Source organism: Haematobia irritans, chromosome 1, assembly GCF_050003625.1.
Source record: "Haematobia irritans isolate KBUSLIRL chromosome 1, ASM5000362v1, whole genome shotgun sequence".
Classification (NCBI taxonomy): Eukaryota; Metazoa; Arthropoda; class Insecta; order Diptera; family Muscidae; genus Haematobia; species Haematobia irritans.
In genome coordinates, this window is record NC_134397.1 from 157,919,720 (window position 1) to 157,939,467 (window position 19,748).

The 19,748-nt window shown below is 33.0% G+C and overlaps 2 protein-coding genes across 4 annotated transcripts in view; one reads left to right on the forward strand and one right to left on the reverse strand.

The window, feature by feature from the left end:
- LOC142222078 (ATP-binding cassette sub-family G member 5) overlaps positions 1–7,244 on the forward strand; it is a 115,501-nt gene extending 108,257 nt beyond the window's left edge. For both annotated transcript variants that reach the window (XM_075292025.1, XM_075292024.1), the window contains exons 5-11: positions 54–519; positions 588–705; positions 780–873; positions 6,196–6,334; positions 6,458–6,649; positions 6,779–6,965; positions 7,027–7,244. In XM_075292025.1, coding sequence (XP_075148140.1) covers positions 54–519; positions 588–705; positions 780–873; positions 6,196–6,334; positions 6,458–6,649; positions 6,779–6,965; positions 7,027–7,140 — 1,310 coding nt within the window. In that variant the 3' untranslated portion in view covers positions 7,141–7,244. The remainder of the gene's footprint in view (positions 1–53; positions 520–587; positions 706–779; positions 874–6,195; positions 6,335–6,457; positions 6,650–6,778; positions 6,966–7,026) is intronic.
- An 8,958-nt stretch (positions 7,245–16,202) lies between these two features.
- The window catches only part of LOC142222079 (uncharacterized), a 60,298-nt gene continuing 56,752 nt past the window's right edge, over positions 16,203–19,748 (reverse strand). For both annotated transcript variants that reach the window (XM_075292026.1, XM_075292027.1), the window contains exons 4-6: positions 18,970–19,186; positions 18,517–18,828; positions 16,203–18,434 (exon numbers count right to left, since the gene is read on the reverse strand). In XM_075292026.1, the coding sequence (XP_075148141.1) occupies positions 16,477–18,434; positions 18,517–18,828; positions 18,970–19,186 (2,487 nt within the window). In that variant the 3' untranslated portion in view covers positions 16,203–16,476. The remainder of the gene's footprint in view (positions 18,435–18,516; positions 18,829–18,969; positions 19,187–19,748) is intronic.

Here is a 19,748-nt window from a genome sequence, read left to right on the forward strand (position 1 = left end):
TGGGTAAAAATGTATAAATTTTGTTTGATAAAATTGTATGTCTTGTTTTCCAGTAATGTTGTTATTGGACGAACCCACCCAAGGTCTGGATCCCTTAAGTGCCTATTTGCTCATTTCGATATTATCGAATACTGCCAAAAAGACTGGTTGTGGCATTCTTTTGTCATTGGAGAAACCTCGATCTGATGTATTTCCATTTTTGGATCGAGCTTTATTCCTATGTTTGGGAGGTGTTGTATATTCTGGTGGTACTCGAGCCATGTTAGAATATTTTCATGGCATAGGATTTCCATGTCCCCAATTGGAAAATCCTCTAATGTATTATCTCTGCTTATCGACGGTGGATCGGCGAAGTCGAGATCGTTTTGTTGAATCAAGTCAACAAATTGAAGCTCTTGTTGAACGATTTTCAAGAGAAACACCCATGTCTGATGGTCCCGTTAACAATATGGGCAGTGGAAAGGTACCATTGGCATATGGTAAACCTGGTGAATTGAAAGTATGGGTGATGTTGTATTTGTAAGTCATTATCAAAGAAAACAATGAATCCAGATTTTTCTATATATTTTTATGGATTTTTTTTATAGAAAATTATTGGCTTCTACATTTGCATGTGGCACAGCAGGGATGAAGACATTATTCCTGCGTCTTTTCATATTACCCTTGGCCATGAGTTTAATGTGGCTATTCTACACCAATGTTGGAGTAATATTGAAGAATTTTAGATATGATAAGATTTTTTTTAAATGCATTTAAAATATCAAAATATTTTTTTCTAGGATGACTCGCATGGTTTCTTTACCAAGAATGGTTTGATACTCAATGTTATCGGTTTGGCCTATGGATGTGGAATTTTATGCACTATAACATTGTGTAAGTATTTATTATGAAATGATACAAGTAATAACTTGAGTAGAGTATGGAAATGCTAACTCATGACAATCGGACATGAGGATATAATCCATATCAAATTCAGAGCCAGATCAGTTTATGTTATATAAAGTTAGATCTAGGACTAGTATATTTGATAGACACATTTTCAGAAGCTTAAAATGGCAGGAGCATAAATCACCGACCATCCTCATTTAGGACCAATATTTTTTTTTTGTGAATCATTACTTTATGTTTATGTAAAGTCGTAAAGTACACTCAAAGAAAAAAGTCTGCTAAAAACAGCAGTCGATGTATGCTTTTATATTTTTGTACATCAGGGTCTAACGAACAATTATACAATTTTTAGGTTATAAATTTCCCCCCTAAAGCTTTATAAAAACCAAAAGTAGCTCCTATATGCGATCTGCAAACATTTTGTTTGCTGTTATGCTTCGATTTGATAAATATTCAGATATTTGGGCAAATATTGTAGATATTCAAAAAATATTGTTTTATTTTTGTTACGATATACATGTTTTAGTATAATCGAGCTTAAAAAATAGCAGACAATATTTGCTATTTCAGCAAACAATGACTGATTTCCCTTTTCAGCAGATTCTTTGCTGTTTTAGCAGACTTTTCTGCTGTTTCTACTAACAAATTTCTTTGGGTGTAGCTATAGTCGGGAAATCTGACTATTTTTTGTACTTCAGAATATTTTTGTACTTCAGGGCGTAATGAACAACAATTTATAAAATTTTTAGGTTATAAAATTTTCCCCAAAGACTATTTAACCCTCTAAAAAATATTGTGCTAATTATGTTAGGATAGCTCCTAAGTTGACATTTTTATTTGTTTTAGCCAAAATAAAATAGGTTTCAGTGTAATCGAGCTTCAAAAATAGCAGGAAATGTTTGCTATTTCAGCAAACAGTGACTGCTGTCCCTTCTTCAGCAGACTTTCTGCTGTTTTAGCAGACTTTTCTGCTGTCCCTACTAACAAATTTCTTTGGGTGTAGCCAAAATTTAATACTCCACGTAGGTACCCAGAAAAAAAGTTTGGATCCCCTCCTTGGATCATCTCCAATGAAGTTTACAAAGCCTTGTCATGGACGGAAGTACTCCATTTTTGGATCCTATGCATTACTTTAGAATTTGTGCCTTGGAAGTTAATTTGGATGCGGAAATTTAAAAAACTAAAAAAAAACATTTTTTTTAAATTTTCACTTTTTATGTTTATCAGTATTTTTTGTTACACTTTTATTTTCTTATTATCTAATTTTTACAAATTGAAAATCTTCGCTTCCACCGGGGGTTGCAACTGGGTCTGTTGGCACCATAACAGAACGCCTTAGCACACTCAGCCACAAACGTCATTGAACACGATGCATCTAAACGTCTATTCAAATATTTGTGATATGAACCAATATAACACCACGGCATGACATTCTAACTACTTCCTGAGATGTTCTTTATTATTATGAATGAAAAAATAAAGAACGCTGGTTCAAATCGCACCAGCGACAATTTTTTATCAAATATTTTTCTAAAAAATTATTATTTTATGTTTTTAGTTTGTTATTTTCGGCATATATTTTTTCCATTAAAAATCAACAAAAAATTAAAAATTATCAAAATTTGCAAAACTTTCTCAAAAGAACTTCCATAGAAGTGAAAAAGTCAAACTGCACAAATCCCATCGGGGATGATTTTTTTATTTTTATTTTTTATTTAGTTTTTTGATGGGTACTGCTTTTTGATATACATTGAACTATCCTCCAATTTTCTTCTTGAACATTTGTTAGACCGATTTCCCATTTTGCTGTTTAAGATTTTTCAAATTGCTTAACAATCTAAATATAATATTTTTTAGCCCAAATTGGTCAGACGATCTGATCTGACGTTCCCAATCCCCTTACCAAAGAATGAGGATAATAGTCTAGATTCTGTAGATTGCTCTGTAGATTCCTACTGGAATGGATACACGTTTGCCACAGTTGGTAGAATTCTACCAAAAATCGTAGAATTTTTATAGATATTAAATTTTTAGAAAATTTTCTATAGAAATAAAATTTTGAGAAAATTTTCTATAGAAATAAAATTTTGAGATAATTTTCTATAGAAATAAAATTTTGACAAAATTTTATATAGAAATAACATTTTGAGAACATTTTTTATATGTTAATTCAATATCCTTAAAAAATTTGGAAGTCATAAACGTAGTCATATTTAGATGTGGTGGTTCTAATAGTGTTATATAGCTCGACATTAGGTTAGAGGTCGATTCAAAATAGATTTATAAATCCAAAGATTCAAATTCTACACGGAAAAGATATGTTTAATTATTAATTGATCCGATAAAATTTTAACTAAAATTTCTTCAATCATAGATTAAGTTTTAAATTGAAAACTTTTCTAAAACTTAATTTTAATTTGAAAAATTTTAGTTTTTAAATTTTACACAAAAAATATATGTTTATTTATTAATTGATCCGATTGAATTTTCATTAAAATTTCTTCAATCATAGAAATGAGTATCAATTAAATACGTCAATTAAAAAATAAATATATATAAATAATTTTAGTGATTATTGATAATTTAGTTGAATCATTTTTATACCCTGCGCCACACTGTGGAACAGGGTATTATAAGTTAGTGTATATGTTTGTAACACCCAGAAGGAGACGAGATAGACACATGGTGTCTTTGGCAATAATGCTCAGGGTGGGTCCCTGATTCGATATAACCATGTCCGTCTGTCCGTCTGTCTGTGAACACATTTTTGTGATCAAAGTCTAGGTCGCAATTTAAGTCCAATCGCCTTCAAATTTGGCACATGTTCCTAATTTGGGTCAGAAGAGAACCCTATTGATTTTGGAAATCAATCGGTTCAGATTTAGATATAGCTCCCATATATATCTTTCGCCCGATATGCACTAATATGGACCCAGCAGCCAGAGTTTTATACCGATTTGCTTGAAATTTTGTACAAACATAACACTTAGTCGTATAGTCAAGTGTGCAAAATTTGATTGAAATCGGTTCAGATTTAGATATAGCTCCCATATATATCTTTCGCCCGATATGGACTTATATGGTCCCAGAAGCCTGATTTTTACCGAATTTGGTTGAAATTTTGCACTAGGAGTACAATAAGTAGTATAGTCAAGTGTGCAAAATTTGATTGAAATCGGTCCAGATTTAGATATAGCTCCCATATATATCTTTCGCCCAATATGGACAAATATGGTCCTAAAAGCCAGAGTTTTTGGCCCAATTTGTTTGAAATTTTGCACAGGGAGTAGATTTAGCATTGTAGCTATGCGTGCCAAATTTGGTTGAAATCGATTCAGATTTAGATATAGCTCCCATATATATCGTTCGACCGATTTACACTCATATGACCACAGTGGCCAATCTTTTAATCCGATTTAATTGAAATTTTGCACAGGGAGTAGAATTAGCATTGTAGCTATGCGTGCCAAATTTGGTTGAAATCGGTTCAGATTTAGATATAGCTCCCATATATATGTTTTTCTGATTTCCACAAGAATGGTCAAAATACCAACATTTTCCTTGTAAAATCGCCACTGCTTAGTCGAACAGTTGTAAAAATGACTCTAATTTTCCTAAACTTATAATACATATATATCGAGCGATAAATCATAAATAAACTTTTGCGAAGTTTCCTTAAAATTGCTTCAGATTTAAATGTTTCCCATATTTTTTTAGTAACATTGTGTTCCACCCTAGTGCATTAGCCAACTTAAATTTTGAGTCTATAGATTTTGTAAAAGTCTATCAAATTCTGTCCAAATCGAGTGATATTTAAATGTATGTATTTGGGACAAACCTTTATATATAGCCCCCAACTCATTTAACGGATGTGATATGGTATCGAAAATTTAGATCTACAAAGTGGTGCAGGGTATAATATAGTCGGCCCCGCCCGACTTTAATTTTGTCATTCCGTTTGTAACACATCGAAAAATTGCTCTAAGACCCCATAAAGTATATATATATATATTCTGGGTCGTGGTGAAATTCTGAGTCGATCTGAGTATTTCCGTCCGTCTGTTGAAATCATGCTAACTTCCGAATGAAACAAGCTATCGACTTGAAACTTGGCAGTAGTAGTTGTTATTGATGTAGGTCGGTTGGTATTGCAAATGGGCCATATCGGACCACTTTTACGTATAGCCCCCATATAAACCAACCCCCAGATATGGCTTGCGGAGCCTCTAAGAGAAGCAAATTTCTTCCGATTCGGTTGAAATTTGGTACGTGGTGTTAGTATATGATCTCTAACAACCAAGCAGGAATTGGTCCATATCGGTCCATAATTAAATGTAGCCCCCATATAAACCGATCCCCAGATTTGAACTCCGGAGCCTCTTGGAAGAGCAAAATTCATCCGATTCGATTGAAATTTGGTGAACGTGGTGTTAGTATATGGTATCCAACAACCATGCAGGAATTCGTCCATACACCCAAAGAAATTTGTTAGTAGGGACAGCAGAAAAGTCTGCTAAAACAGCAGAAAGTCTGCTGAAAAAGGGACAACAGTCATTGTTTGCTGAAATAGCAAACATTTCCTGCTATTTTTGAAGCTCGATTACACTAAAACATCTAGTTGAAATTTGGTACGTGGTGTTAGTATATGATATTTAACAATCATGCGAAAAGTGGTCCATATCGGTCGATAAACATATATAGCCCCAGTATAAACCGATCCCGAGATTTGGTTTTGGAGCCTCTTGGAGGAGCAAATTTCACCCGAGTCAGTTGAAATTTGGTACATTGTGCTAGTATATGGCCGTTAACAACCATGCCTAACTAGGTCCATATCGGTCTATAGTAAATATAGCACTCAGATAAATCGATCCCCAATGACACATAAATTGGTCCATATCAAGTTCATAATTGTATATATCCCCCATATAAGCGACCCCATATTTCAATTCTGGCTCTCTAAGTACCGTGCAAAAGTCCATATCGATTTGTAATTATTTGTAGACTTACCTATATATATTTTTTTTTAATATATACCACGTATGGACTAACTTACAATTTAGAAGACGATATTAAGAAGTTTTAAGATACCTTACCATCGGTAAGAAGTACCACAACCCAAGAAATTCGATTGTTGATGGCAGTCTTTCGTAGAAGTTTCTACGCAATCCATGGTGGAGGGTACATAAGATTCGGCCTGGCCGAACTTACGGCCGTATATACTTGTTTTTAAATTGAAAACATTTCTAAAACTTAATTGAAATTTTAATTTGAAAAATTTTAGTTATATTTTTCTCTGTGTATTTATAGTTCCTATATGGCGTAAACGATTTTCACAGGATACACCAGAGGGTCTCTATTCGGGAGCCACACTGCTGATAGCCTACAATTCGGTATCGATTCCATTTTCATTGATATCTTCAATTGTAGCCAGTGTCGTTATATATCCGTAAGTTTAGAACAATTTTGTTTTAAATGAAGCATTGAAAAGCAGCTGGAGCTGAATGTGTTCCTAATTATTTAATTTGTACTGGAATAACGCATATGAATATATATGACTCTCTTATTGCAGTTTATTACTGGATTCAAAATTCCCTAACGGAACCACATTTGCTTATCTAATGGTTGCCCTATGGTCGAGTTTCGTATTAGCCGAACAATTGAGTATATCATTCCTGTTGGTAGTTAAAGTTCCATTTAATGCTGCCATTGCTGTTACCTATATCCTGGTCATATCCATTGCCTTGGCCAGTGGCACTGTACGGTAGGTTTATTTATTTGAAATCTATTCTATCAAGCAATTCTCAAATATCATTCGAAATTTTATAATTTGTATTGAAATACATTTTTGTCATACTACCTTCACTTTGAAAATTCGTATATCCACTTTCAGATCATTTAAAGGCCTTCAACCATGGCTACAGGATAACACCAAGGGAACTCATACCCGTTATGCTTCATCGTTGTTGCACAGTATAACAATTCAAACAAGAAATATGAACTGTACACCCACTGCCTCAGTTATATGCCCCAAGCCAGCGGACTTTCTACATGAACGTTTGGGATTGGCTGATCCAGATGTAAGTACATATGAACTAGATGTGATCCTAAAAACAAGCTACGACAATATTTCATTTGTAGGAAACAATTGATGTTGTGGCTTCTTGTGCCTTTGCTGTCGGTTTGGCTGCGTTCAATATGTTGCTCTATATGTTTCCAATACCACGATGTGTACGACAAAAGTTTAGAGACTGATTGTAATGAGAAAAAAATACCTATATATTTTGCTTCAATTTATAATTCTTTATTAATTTAAAAATTAGTTGTAATTTAAAATTAATTTGAGATCTACAGATAGACCAATTTGTGTTTGTCTCCTTGGTTGTTTTGCCAAGTTCGAAAACGGCTAAATGGACTTTTAGGGGAATGTAAGGAAAACGGCTGTGATGAATATGAAGGTTTTCAAGCTCCTATTATGTGGTATTTTAACTTGGCATTGTTAATGTCGATTGGTATCTTATTGAAGGTTGTAGATAGACAGAAGAATGTCGGTAGATTGTCAATAATTTTCTTAAGTATAATATAGGCGTGCCTTTTGTTGTTTCCAGGCTTTGTTCTTATTTGATTCTCAACTGAAATATTGCCTTAAATTCTCCACTTTTGATTTCAAAATTATATTTCAGCCCAAAGGTATGCTTTAACTATATAGTCACATTTTATCTACTTTTATATTAACACTACTGTGAATGAATTGATCGATGATAAGTGTAGTTTGAGATATTTATATACAAACCATTACGAGGGTTGCTTTTCACATTTGGGGATTGGGTAATTTTTGTAAATTTTTTATTTCTTTTAAAAATTTTTGCATTTTTTTTATAGAAGACATTTGCAAATTCAAAATTTCATTTTTATAGAAAATTTTGTCAATATTGTATTTCTATAGAATACAATTTTATTTCTGTAGAAATTTTGCCAAAATTTTAGAAAATTTTTATTATTAAAAAATCTTCTCAATTTTTTTTTTTTTCTATAGACAAATTTTTCAATATTTTATTTCTATAGAAAAATTTCTCAAGATTTTATTTCTATACCAAAATTTTTCAAAATTTTATTTCTATGAAAAATTTTTATTAAAAAATTTTCTCAAAATTTTATTTCGATAGAAAATTTTCTCAATATTTTATTTCTATAGAAAAATTCCTCAAAATTTTATTTCTATGAAAAATTTTTATTATTAAAACAATTTCTCAATATTTTCTATAGAAAAATTTCTCCAGATTTTATTTCTATAGAAAAATTTCTCAAAATTTTATTTGTATGGAAAATTTTTATTATTAAAAAATTTTCTCAAAATTTTATTTCGATAGAAAATTTTCTCAATATTTTATTTCTATAGAACAATTTCTCAAAATTTTATTTCTCTAGAAAATTTTTATTTTCATAGAAAATGTTCTTAACATTTTATTTCTATGGACATTTTTTTCAATATTTTATTCTATAGAGAATTTTGTCAAAACTTTATTTCTATAGAAAATTTTGTCAATTTTTTTATAGAAAATTCACTCAATATTTTATTTCTATAGAAATTTTGTCGAAATTTTATTTCTGTAGAAATTTTGGTAAAGTTTTATTCTCTAAAAAAATTTTGTCTAAATTGTATTTCTTTAGAACATTTTGTCAAAATTTTATTCCTATAGAAATTTTTGTCAAAATTTTATTCCTATAGAAAATTTTGTCAAAATTTTATTCTTATAGAAAATGTTGTCAAAATTTTGTTTCTATAGAAATTTTGTTAAAATTTTATTCTTTAAAAAATGTTGCCTAATTGTATTTCTGTAGAACATTTTGTCAAAATTTTATTTCGTTAGAACATTTTGACAAAATTTTATTTCTATAGAAAATTTTGACAAAATTTTATTTCTATAGAAACTTTTCTCCAAGTTTTTTGTATAGAAAATTTTCTCAAAATTTTATTTCTATAGAAATTTGTTTTCTGTAGAAATTTTTCTAAAAATTTTATTTCTATAGAAACTTTTCTCCAAGTTTTTTTATAAAATTTTTCTCAAAATTTCATTTCATAGAAATTTTTTTATCTATAGAAAATTTTCTACAAATTTTACTTCTATAAAAAATGGAAAATCAACCAAAACATCAAGAATTCTACCAAACTATACAAAATCTATCATTTTTGGTAGACATCTACCAACTAAATTGCTTTGGTAGACATCTACCAACTAAATTGGTTGTCAAAGTTGGTAGAATTCTAACCAAAATTTTTTACTGTTTGGTAGATTGGTAGAATTCTTGATGCTTTGGTAGTTTTGAAAAACATTCCTCATCAACTAAGAGTTCTTAAATTTTCTATAAAAATATAATTTTAACAAAAATTTCACTAAATTTTCTATAAAAATAAAATTTTGAAAAAATTTTTATCGAAATAAAATTTTGACAAATAAATTTTAAAATTTTGTTAAAATAACCACACAAGTAGGATCTTAAACTTCAAAGAAAGATATTTTTAAATTTGGTAGATTTGTGGTAAAATTTTTGAAGATTATTTTTGGCTCGAGTGACAACCGTGTTAAGTAATCCCAGTATCTACTTTAAACTCTACACTTTTGTGTCACAGATTCTTTAGCCCAAACTTATACTTCATTTATACAATGATTTTGTACTTAATTGCGAGTCATCATTGATAGTACCACTATTGTGCATGAATTAGTAATTGATACCATAGATTTAAACCAAGAAAGATATAGACATCGCAGTGCATTCACAGGGATGTAGTTTGTCTGCGCCCCGTAGGTGGCGCTATTTCTTGTGAAATATTCTATACATCCATGCTGATTTGTACGCCAATTCTAATTCTCCAAACAGAAGTTGAGTTAATCGTATACGCACTGCAAAAAAGCAAAATCATTAAGAAATGGTCTATGACAGTTGATCATAGACCAAATACAGTAGAGAAGAGAAGATGGGAAATTGCCTTGCATCATACCATAGACCTAGGCCCATAGACAATACGAATTCCCTCAATTTCCGATCAGAGAACTAGAGTTGCTGTATAGATCAGTATTTTCGGATTGAAGCCCTAGATGTACAAGCCCTTTCGTTTGTTTCAAACGAATAAAGGACAAACTATGAGTTAAAGGCAAATAAAAGATTATTATTTTACATAAGACAAGGCGCCATCTATGGTGAGCAGAAAAACAACAGCGTACGTCGCTGAAACCTTGATACCTTTCTTGGCCTATGATTGTACCACATCACAATGTGATATAATGTAATATGATATGATATTATCATGGCATCCCAGCAAAAAAAGCGTCGCCAAAAAGGTAGTGAAAATGTCCTTTTTGGATCCGGAAGTGGTGCCAAATTGAAGCGATGAATTTAACATGGACTTGTCATAGGACTGATGTCCAACATTTCAACAGCCGCTGCACTGAATTTGCATCATTTCTTAAGGTGTGAGGTGAATTCAGTGTTTTGGATGTGAATTAAGAATTTTTGTGATATTTTGACATATAAAAGATTTTTGAAATTTTTTATGATTTTTAATACATCATAACGCTTGTCTGGAACGTTTGTCATCAAATATTTTCAAAAATTCGCAATTTTTCTAGAAAGGATTTAAAATTTTTTTTGGCTAAATTTAATTAATTTGTACCATTTTATTGATTTTTAATAAGTTTTTAAAATATTTGAAACAAAAAGTGGGTTATAAAAAAATTTACTCAAATGAACTTCCTGTTCAGTTAAAATAAAGAACATCTTTGGGAGAGCATTTTTGGAAGTTCTTTTAAAGTTGTGCCTGGAGAAGAACTTCCAAATTTTTTTGCTGGGATATCATGCACCATATCACATAATGAACTCAAAAGAAGATTCGATATATCTCGAAAACTTGCCAAAAAATATAAATATATAATAATTTTATTTCTTATTTATTATTTACAATACAAAAAGTTCTTATAATAAACAATTTCATTTTGCGTATAAAAAGAAAAACATAAAAAAGTTATAGGTTTTCATAAATACAAATCCTACAAAAGACAATAATGAAGAAAAAGATGTTACAAAAATCCAAAAGAAAAACTAAGACATAACGGTATAAGATATCTACTATGATATATTGTTTGTAGTGTAGCGAAAATTGTGTGAACATAGTTGACATATACAGTGTATAAGATTTATATTTAATATTTTAACTTTAATAATTGTCTAACGACTAAAAAAACATACGTTTAAATGTTTTTGTTTCAATTTAAATAACTAGAAATACATTTTCAATGTTTTATTTGTGGTTTGCTTTATAATTTTATTTATTATTTATAGATATGAATGCGTAAGCTGTTTATATTGAGACAATATCGAAGAAATCTCCTATGCTTTCTCAATTTGTTTATTAAATTAAGATTTTATATGGATGTTTTTAATTAGAAATATTTCAGAATTATTGGTTTAGATGTGTGATAGAATTAATTAAATACGTACATAATATAATAATATGATATTAATTGTACTGGTCAATAATTCGAAGAATGACATTTATTATTTTTGTTATATTTATGGCCAAATTTGGGAAAATCGATCGATGCATATATATGGGAGCTATATAGCTTGTGCTAAATTAGAGTAAGATCGGGTATTAAATAAGGCTATTATGGTTAGAAATAATGTTATAAGGGGTAAATTTTTCAAAAACAGGCGATACATATATGAATATAGGAGCTATATCTAAATTTGAACCGATTTGGACTATATATTGCAGGTTTTGTTGATATTATAGGAGACTACCTTGTGCTAAATTTGAGCAAGATCGGTTAATAAATGAGACCACTATGGTCAAAAATAAGGTTATAAGGGGCAAATTTTTGAAAATCGGGCGCTACATATATATGGGAACTATATCTAAATCTGAACCGATTTGGATGATATTTTACGCATAGAGTCAGTGATATAGAAGATTAGAGTAAGCCAAATTTGAGTAAGATCGTTTGATAAATAAGGGTTTTATGGTCCAAATCGGGCGATACATATATATGGGAACTATACCTAAATCTGAACCGATTTCGATGAGTTTTTGCACATATAGTAAGTGCTAGAGAAAATAAGATTTGACCAACTTTGAGTCAGATCGGTTGATAAATAAGGGATTTATGCCCAAAATTGGGAAAATAGGACGATACATATATATGGGAGCTATATCTAAATCAGAACCGATTTCGATGAAATTTGGCACACTTAAAGGTTTGTCAATTGTATTACTTTGTGGCAAATTTGACGCCGATCGGCTAGTAAATTAATGCAATCTGACCCCACTTATCGAAATCGGGCGATACATATATATGGGAGCTATATCTAAATTTGATCCGATTTTTCCCAAATTCAATAGCGTTTGTCCCTGTACCAAAAAAAAACGCCACACACCAAATTTCATCCAAATCGGTTAATAATAGCGACCGGAATCCTGCGAACAACAAATACATGGACGGACGGACGGACTGACACCAAGCGCTAAAACGACTCAGGAGGTGATTCAGAGTCGATCGGTATATATTTTATGGGGTCTAAAATCAATATTTCTGGTAGGCAGATTTTTTGGCAGATCAAAGTTATTATACCCTGACCGCTATATGGTTTAGGGTATAAAAGTTACATAAAACTTTTGGGAGATTTTCTCGGCTGAGAGGTAAGGAAAAACATATCGTGATATATGCCGTGGAGATACTACTGATAACAATCGATCAAGATTTAGAAAATAATTAATTTTAAGTTTTTTTTTTTGGAATAATACCGAAATACCGCGGAGAACCTTTGCAAAATCAATGCAGCTGATGTTAAAAAATTGAAAGTCCGCTTAATAACGATTTTTGTTCCGATTTTGCACCACTTCGGGATATAAAAAGAACTGTTTTTTAAAGCACTTTTATGGTGGAATTCGTTATGAATCGCTGGCAATACCCAGTAAAAAGGATCTTCTAACAAAAGTGGTTTTGATTCCCAACTTGCGAACTGGAATTAGTGCAATTTTGGTTCAACGCCAATGAATTTCATATCCCAGCAAGCAAAGTTTAATCATAACACCAATGAAAATATCGCTATTTGATTCGGAAGTAGTATAAAATTGGCTCAGCAGCAACCCAGCAGAAAAAGAAAATGTTCTTTTTGGATCCGGAAATGGTGGAAAATTGACGCAGAAGCGATGCATTTAACATGGGCTTGTCATAGGACATAAGTCCTCCCTGTCAACAGCCGTTGCACTGAATTTGCATCACTTCTTTAGGTGTGATCCGAATTCAATGTTTTGGATGTAAATAAAAACATATGCACTAACTTATAATACCCTGTTCCACAGTGTGGCGCAGGGTATAAAAAAATCTGTGATATTTTGTCAAATAAATAATTTTTATAATTATACCCTGGGCCACATTGTGGAACAGGGTATTATAAGTTAGTGCATATGTTTGCAACACCCAGAAGGATACGAGATAGACACATGGTGTCTTTGGCAATAATGCTCAGGGTGGGTCCCTGAGTCGATCTAGCCATGTCCGTCTATCCGTCCGTCCGTCTGTCTGTGAACATATTTTTGTGATCAAAGTCTAGATCGTAGTTTAAGTCCGATCGCCTTCAAATTTGGCACAAGTTCCTGTTTTGGGTGAGAATAGAACCCTATTGAAGAAATCGGTTCAGATTTAAATATAGTTCCCATATGTATCTTTCGCCCGATATGCACTTGTATGGACCCAGAAGCCAGCGTTTTACCCTGATATGCTTGAAATTTTATACAAACATAACACTTGGCCGTATAGTCAAGTGTGCAAAATTTGATTGAAATCGGTTCAGATTTAGATATAGCTTCCATATATATATTTCGCCCGATATGGACTTATATGGCCCAAGAAGCCAGAGTTTTACCCTAATTTGTTTGAAATTTTGTACCAGGAGATCAATAAGTACTATAGTCAAGTGTGCCAAATTTGATTGAAATCGGTTCAGAGTGAGATATAGCTCTCATATATATCTTTCGCCTGATATAGACTCATATGGCCCTAGAAGCCAGAGTTTAAGCCCAATTTGGTTGAAATTTTGCACTAGGAGTACAATTAGTAGTGTAGTCGATTGGGCTAAATTTTATTGAAATCGGTTCAGATTAAGATATAGCCCCCATATATATCTTTCGCCCGATTTTCCGTCATATGACCACAGAGCTCAAAGTTGTAGTCCGATTTACGTGAAAATTTGCACAGGGAGTAGAATTAAACTACAAAGTATGCATGTCAAATTTGGTTGAAATCGGTTCAGATTTCTATATAGCTTCCATATATATGCTTTTCCGATTTGGGCAAAAATGGCCAAAATACCCACATTTTCTTTATAAAATCGCCACTGATAAGTCGAAAACTTGTAAAAGTGACTCAAATTTTCCTTTATTTCTAACACATCGACCGATAAATCATAAATACACTTTTGCGAAGTTGCCTCAAAATTGGTTCAGATTACAATGTTTCCCATATTTTTTTTACTAACATAGTTTACAATGCCAAGGCATTAGCCGACTTAAATTTTAAGTCTATAGATTATAAATTTTGTTCAGATGGAGTCAGATTTAAATATATGTATTTGGGACAAAAACCTTTTTTCGACAAAAATTTTAAATTATTTGTACCATTTTATGAATTCTTACTCTGTTTTTAAACCATTTCAAATAAAAAAGTTAAAATTACCCATTAAAAGTATGAAAAAACCAAGTTATAAAAATTGAATTAAAAGAACTTCCTGGGTAGTTAAAATAAAGAACATCATTGTGTGTGCATCTTCTGGAAGTGATTTTAAAGTTGTGCCTTTGAAAGAACTTCCAAATTTTTTTGCTGGGAAGGAATATTAAGTGGTTTTTTCATTGATCGGAAGTAATGTTTTTAGGCATCTGCTGCATTGATTTGACACTACTTCAGTAATTCGGATTTCGTTTAAAAATGTAAGGAAAAACTAAAAAACAAAAATAAAATTTTTCTTAACTTTTTTGACTTATGCGAAAGATGTTTTGAATAATACCAGCAAATATTTTATCGCAAATTTTTAAATGTACTCTAAACATTGACTGAGGAAGAATTTCCAATTTTTTTTCTCTGAGGATCGCATACAAAATTCAATCGTTTGGAGGAAATCAAATCTAGTAGCATTCAGTAAAAAAAGGAGCTTCCAAAAAAAGGTCGTCTGGATCCGAAACTTATGATCGGGAACTAATGCAATTCCCGATAGGGGAATTTCATTATTTTTACTTTTATTTGTTCAAAATTCAATATTCACTTGAAACAAGAAAATAGCCTATTTTCTAAGACTTGTCCAAAAGAATTTCATTTAAAAAGAAATTTTGGTGGAACAACTTCTAATTTTTCTTGCTGATTACCTACACTCAAAAAACAGTGAAACCACAAGGAAGGACAAGTTTGATTAATTTTAGAAAATTTAGATTAGTTTTAGAAAATTTTAACTGAACCTTCTAATTCAATGTGGGTTAGCTATAGTGGCAGTCCGATATTTAAGGCTCACTTAGACTATTCAGTCCATTGTGATGCCAAAGTGTTGAATTTCTCTCTTATCACTGAGTGCTGCACGAATCCATGTTTATCGTTTCACATTGAGAAGCACGCTTAGAGAAGCTTTGAAACACTCAAAAAATGCAACCAGCATTTCTGAGAGGGGATAATACACGCAGCGAAGGAATATGATCACTTCAAACATGTTTCAAGAGCAAAATGTTATTTTTGTATGGTGACCATGTAACATGTTTGTCACTAAAATGTTATTTTCTCGTCAAATATAACCTGCTTGCCGAAATCAGATACATGATTTCCGAGAAAAGAACATGGTTGCGAAAACCATGTTTAATGGTCACCACCCAAAAATAACATTTTGCTCTTAAAATATGTTTGAGGTGATCATATTCCTTCTCTGGGTGTACACAGCATAAAAACTGTTTGGTGTTCGGTCGAAACAGGGATTGAACCCACGACCCTTTTGTATATAAGGAGGCCATGCTAACTGTTGCACCACGGTGGGTCCTCAGTATAGATTATATGGTAATGGATTTTACTCTCACCTAGATGTAATGATGGCCTCCATTTTATACCCTCCACCAAAGGATGGGGGGGGTCTATTAACTTTTTAGTTTCTCCTTTTATGTTGGCTGATCTGATTAACTTTAAATTGACGGAATCCATAGCAGAAGTCATTCTCGTGAAAATAGATCAAGTTTCTTGTTAAATAAAATTTTTCCGAGTAATTTTAAAATTCATAATTTCTAAAACTTTTGGCTTCAATATTTAGGGGCTAAATTTTATTGACCAGTATAATTAACCACTAATTTATTTTCCATAAAAAAATGAACTTAATACAAATAGATTTGTGAAATGATGTTTCAATTGGTTGTATTTCTGCATGTACTTATGTGTGTAAGCCTATATCTGTATGTATGTATGTGTCTAGTATGTGAGTTCTGAAAATTATGGGATTTGTTTTTTTTTTAATTATTCTCATCCTCATATATTCCCTGCTAAAAAAAATCTGGCTATATTTTCAATCTTAATTCTTTCTTGTTTTAGCAAACTCTTGTATTTCATATTCTGGATATTCTTGAGGTGATTCACTCAAAGTATCCGTATCGTAATAGGCATAATCGTAACTGGTATCTTCATCGGCATGGGGTGGCCTCTTAGAGGTTTTCTTTTTACTTTCATTCTTTTTCGATTTTTTATCCGTTTTATCTGCATGCTTACCACTCTTGGTGATATTGAAGGGATAAGGAGTAGTTGATGTATAGCTAGTGGTAGAAGTAGGTCTTCTAGTGGTAGTACTACTCACTACCGTGGGACTACTATAGACATTTGCTGTATATGTGGTACTAGTACGTGGGGTGGTCTGTTGTTGTGTAGATGTGCTGGAATACGAAGGATAGGTGAAATAGGTTGTGGTACTTGAAGCTGGTGTTGTACTGCTACTGGCCGTGGGACTAGTTAGTGAATTCAGGGGATTATAGTGGGAGTTATATTGCTGTGATGTCTTTTCGGCCTTTATAATATCAGCCCTTAATTTATTGATACTAGCCGCTCCAAAGTTCAACGATTGAGCTATATTAAAGAGTTCATCCTCGTCACTGAATTCATTATTGAAAGCCGATTGCTCTTTGAGGAAAGAGGTTTGTTGTTGACTCTTTAGATGGGTGGCAGGATTTTGATATTGAGGCTTCAAAGTGGTGGAACTCTTGGTTGGCGTAGTAGTACTGGTGGTCGAAGAACTAGATCTTTGCAAATTCAATTTACTACGTGGAAAATCTTGTTCATATAATTCCGGATGATATTGACCATCATCTTCATCGATGTTGTAATAAGGATTAGCTGTAGTATATGCAGTAGTGCTCACGGATGCTGTTACGGCCTTTTGGGGTTTATTTTGTGGTCTAATGGTTTGCTGAGCTTGGTAACCATTATTTTCATAGGGCTTCTTATATGTCGAGGGCTTGAAGGTGGTGGGATCATATTTTTCCTTGGGCACTAGGGTGGAAAATTTTTTGTAATTGTTTGCCGAAACTGTGGGATAGGTTTCACTGTTTCTCTGAGTGGAAGCCTTATAGTTAATGCTACCACGACTTACAAAACCTCTAGGTTTGGTATCTGCAAACGATGCCGCAACCTTTTCTTTAACTTTTTCCGTTGTTGTTGCCTTGGTATTCACACTGGCACGAGTGGGTGCTGGCCTAAAAGGTTCAGGTTGTTGATTACTATTACGAGCCGATTGACCTCGAGAACGTTGATATTGTGGTTCTATATCTGTTCTCTTGGGAGCTTCAAAAGTCTTGGCGGGAGCTTTGGGTTGGAAGGGTTGCGGTGCTTGGGGTTTAATCTTAGCGAATTCGCTAAATTCATTCAAATTCACATAGCTACTATTTTGGGGCTGTAACTTAGTTTGGGTTTGCTCGAATTTTTGAAGTTTCTTACTAAAGGCCTCATTTGTTTGGGTTGTCTTGTCTCCCCGGTTTGTTTCGCTATATTTAGGTGTGGTAGCCTTTAAACGATTGGGATTATAGGTGGTAGGTTGAACAAAGAGTTGGGTCTGATAATCATTGTAGCCCAGATTGAAACGATTTACAGCATTATTTTGGGCTGGCTTCGGAGTGGTTACAGTGGTGGTGGAACTACCTGTCACCGCAGATGTGGTTGACTTGTATAGGGAATAATCATAGAAATCGGTATTGTAATAAGAATTGGGTGTAACCTTTTTCGTAACCTTAGGGGCCGTTGTTGTTGTGGTACTGGTTGCTAAACTCGTGGTGGATGTTGCCTGTGTTGGTCGTCTAGTCCTTGTTGGTGTTACCCTTGACTTACCAATAGTAGTGGCCTCGGATTTTTTAGAGAAATCATTAAAATCATTGGGCTTCTGTTGTCTAGCCACTGGATGATCCACAAAGTCATCTTCTCGGCCTCCATTACGATTGGAAAAGAAATGAGAACTATGAGAACCCTTGAAAATGTCATCCAAGTCTTCTGCAATAAATCAAAAAAAAAAAAACAGACATTCTCAAATGAGGAAATTTGAACATTTTATTAATGATCTCTCCAATCTTACGTTTGGAATCATCATTAAGGCTATAACGTTCTGTTGTACTAGTGGTTGTTGATATCGTCTTTGTGGTAGACGTTGAAGTTGGTGTATAATAGCTGACAATGGCTGGTTTCTTGGTAACATCCGTTTTGGCCTTCTTCTTCTTATCGGCGACCACCTCATTTGGACCATTCACATAGTTTTGGTTGTTGTTGCTACGTTGGCTATTAAAAGTACCACCACGCGTTACCGTTTCATATTGTCTGGTGTAATTGGGTGGCTGGTCGGGGCGTGATTTTTGATCTACAGTCGTTTGTTTGTAGCCTCTTATATCACCTAAGGCGGAGGTGGTGGAGAAATACACCAAACGATGATGGTGATGATGATGGAAGAGATTAAGTTTAATTAATTACAATTGCATTAGAGTTTTGCTCATGCATATGGGGAAGATGAGGCTGATATGTGCTGTGCACTTACCCGTTTCCGCACGCTGCAAATGGAACGTTGACTCATCTTCTTCGGCTAATGGAGCTCGCTTGCTTTCGAAACCTGACCCAATGCGATACAAATCAAAATTGTCACTGCCATAATAGAGCACAGCTTGTTCACAATCGACATCGGCCCAATTGGCACAGATTTGGGCCTCTTGATCGAATGCCGTACTATTCGGGCATAAAAATCGAAAATCTTGGACCTGAAAAAGAGAAAAAAGCGAGAGAAGTTAATATGAATAAAGGTCCTTTCAACATTCTTCAATGTCACAAAGAAGGATACAACTTTCAAAGGCATACTGTGGAGTTATATCAAATTATTAATGTTAGTAAAATATTTTTCTCAGGTTATAAAATAAGAAAAAATCGGTTTGTACGCGGAATTTTTATATCAATAGGATGGGGGTATATTAACTTTGTCATTCCGTTTGTAGCACATCGAAATATTGGTATCACAACCCATAAAGTATATAAAGGGTGATACGGTCAAAATTTGGTCAAGGGAAAACGCGTGTAAATCGGTGAAATCGTTTATTTAAAAAATCTAATTAAATTTCTTTTTCAAGTTCAATTAGTATAAAATTCAGGAAAAATATTCAGACTTTCGCTTTTCCAAATCCGAATTGCCGGGCCTCACACTTGACACCTGCCATCAGATTTTGTACAGCCACCTTGTCCACCTTCTTCGCCTTGTCCAGAAAGCCAGTTTGCTGCTCGTCCTTAGCAGTTTTTTTGGTCTTCTTTAGGTTCCGCTTGACAATAGCC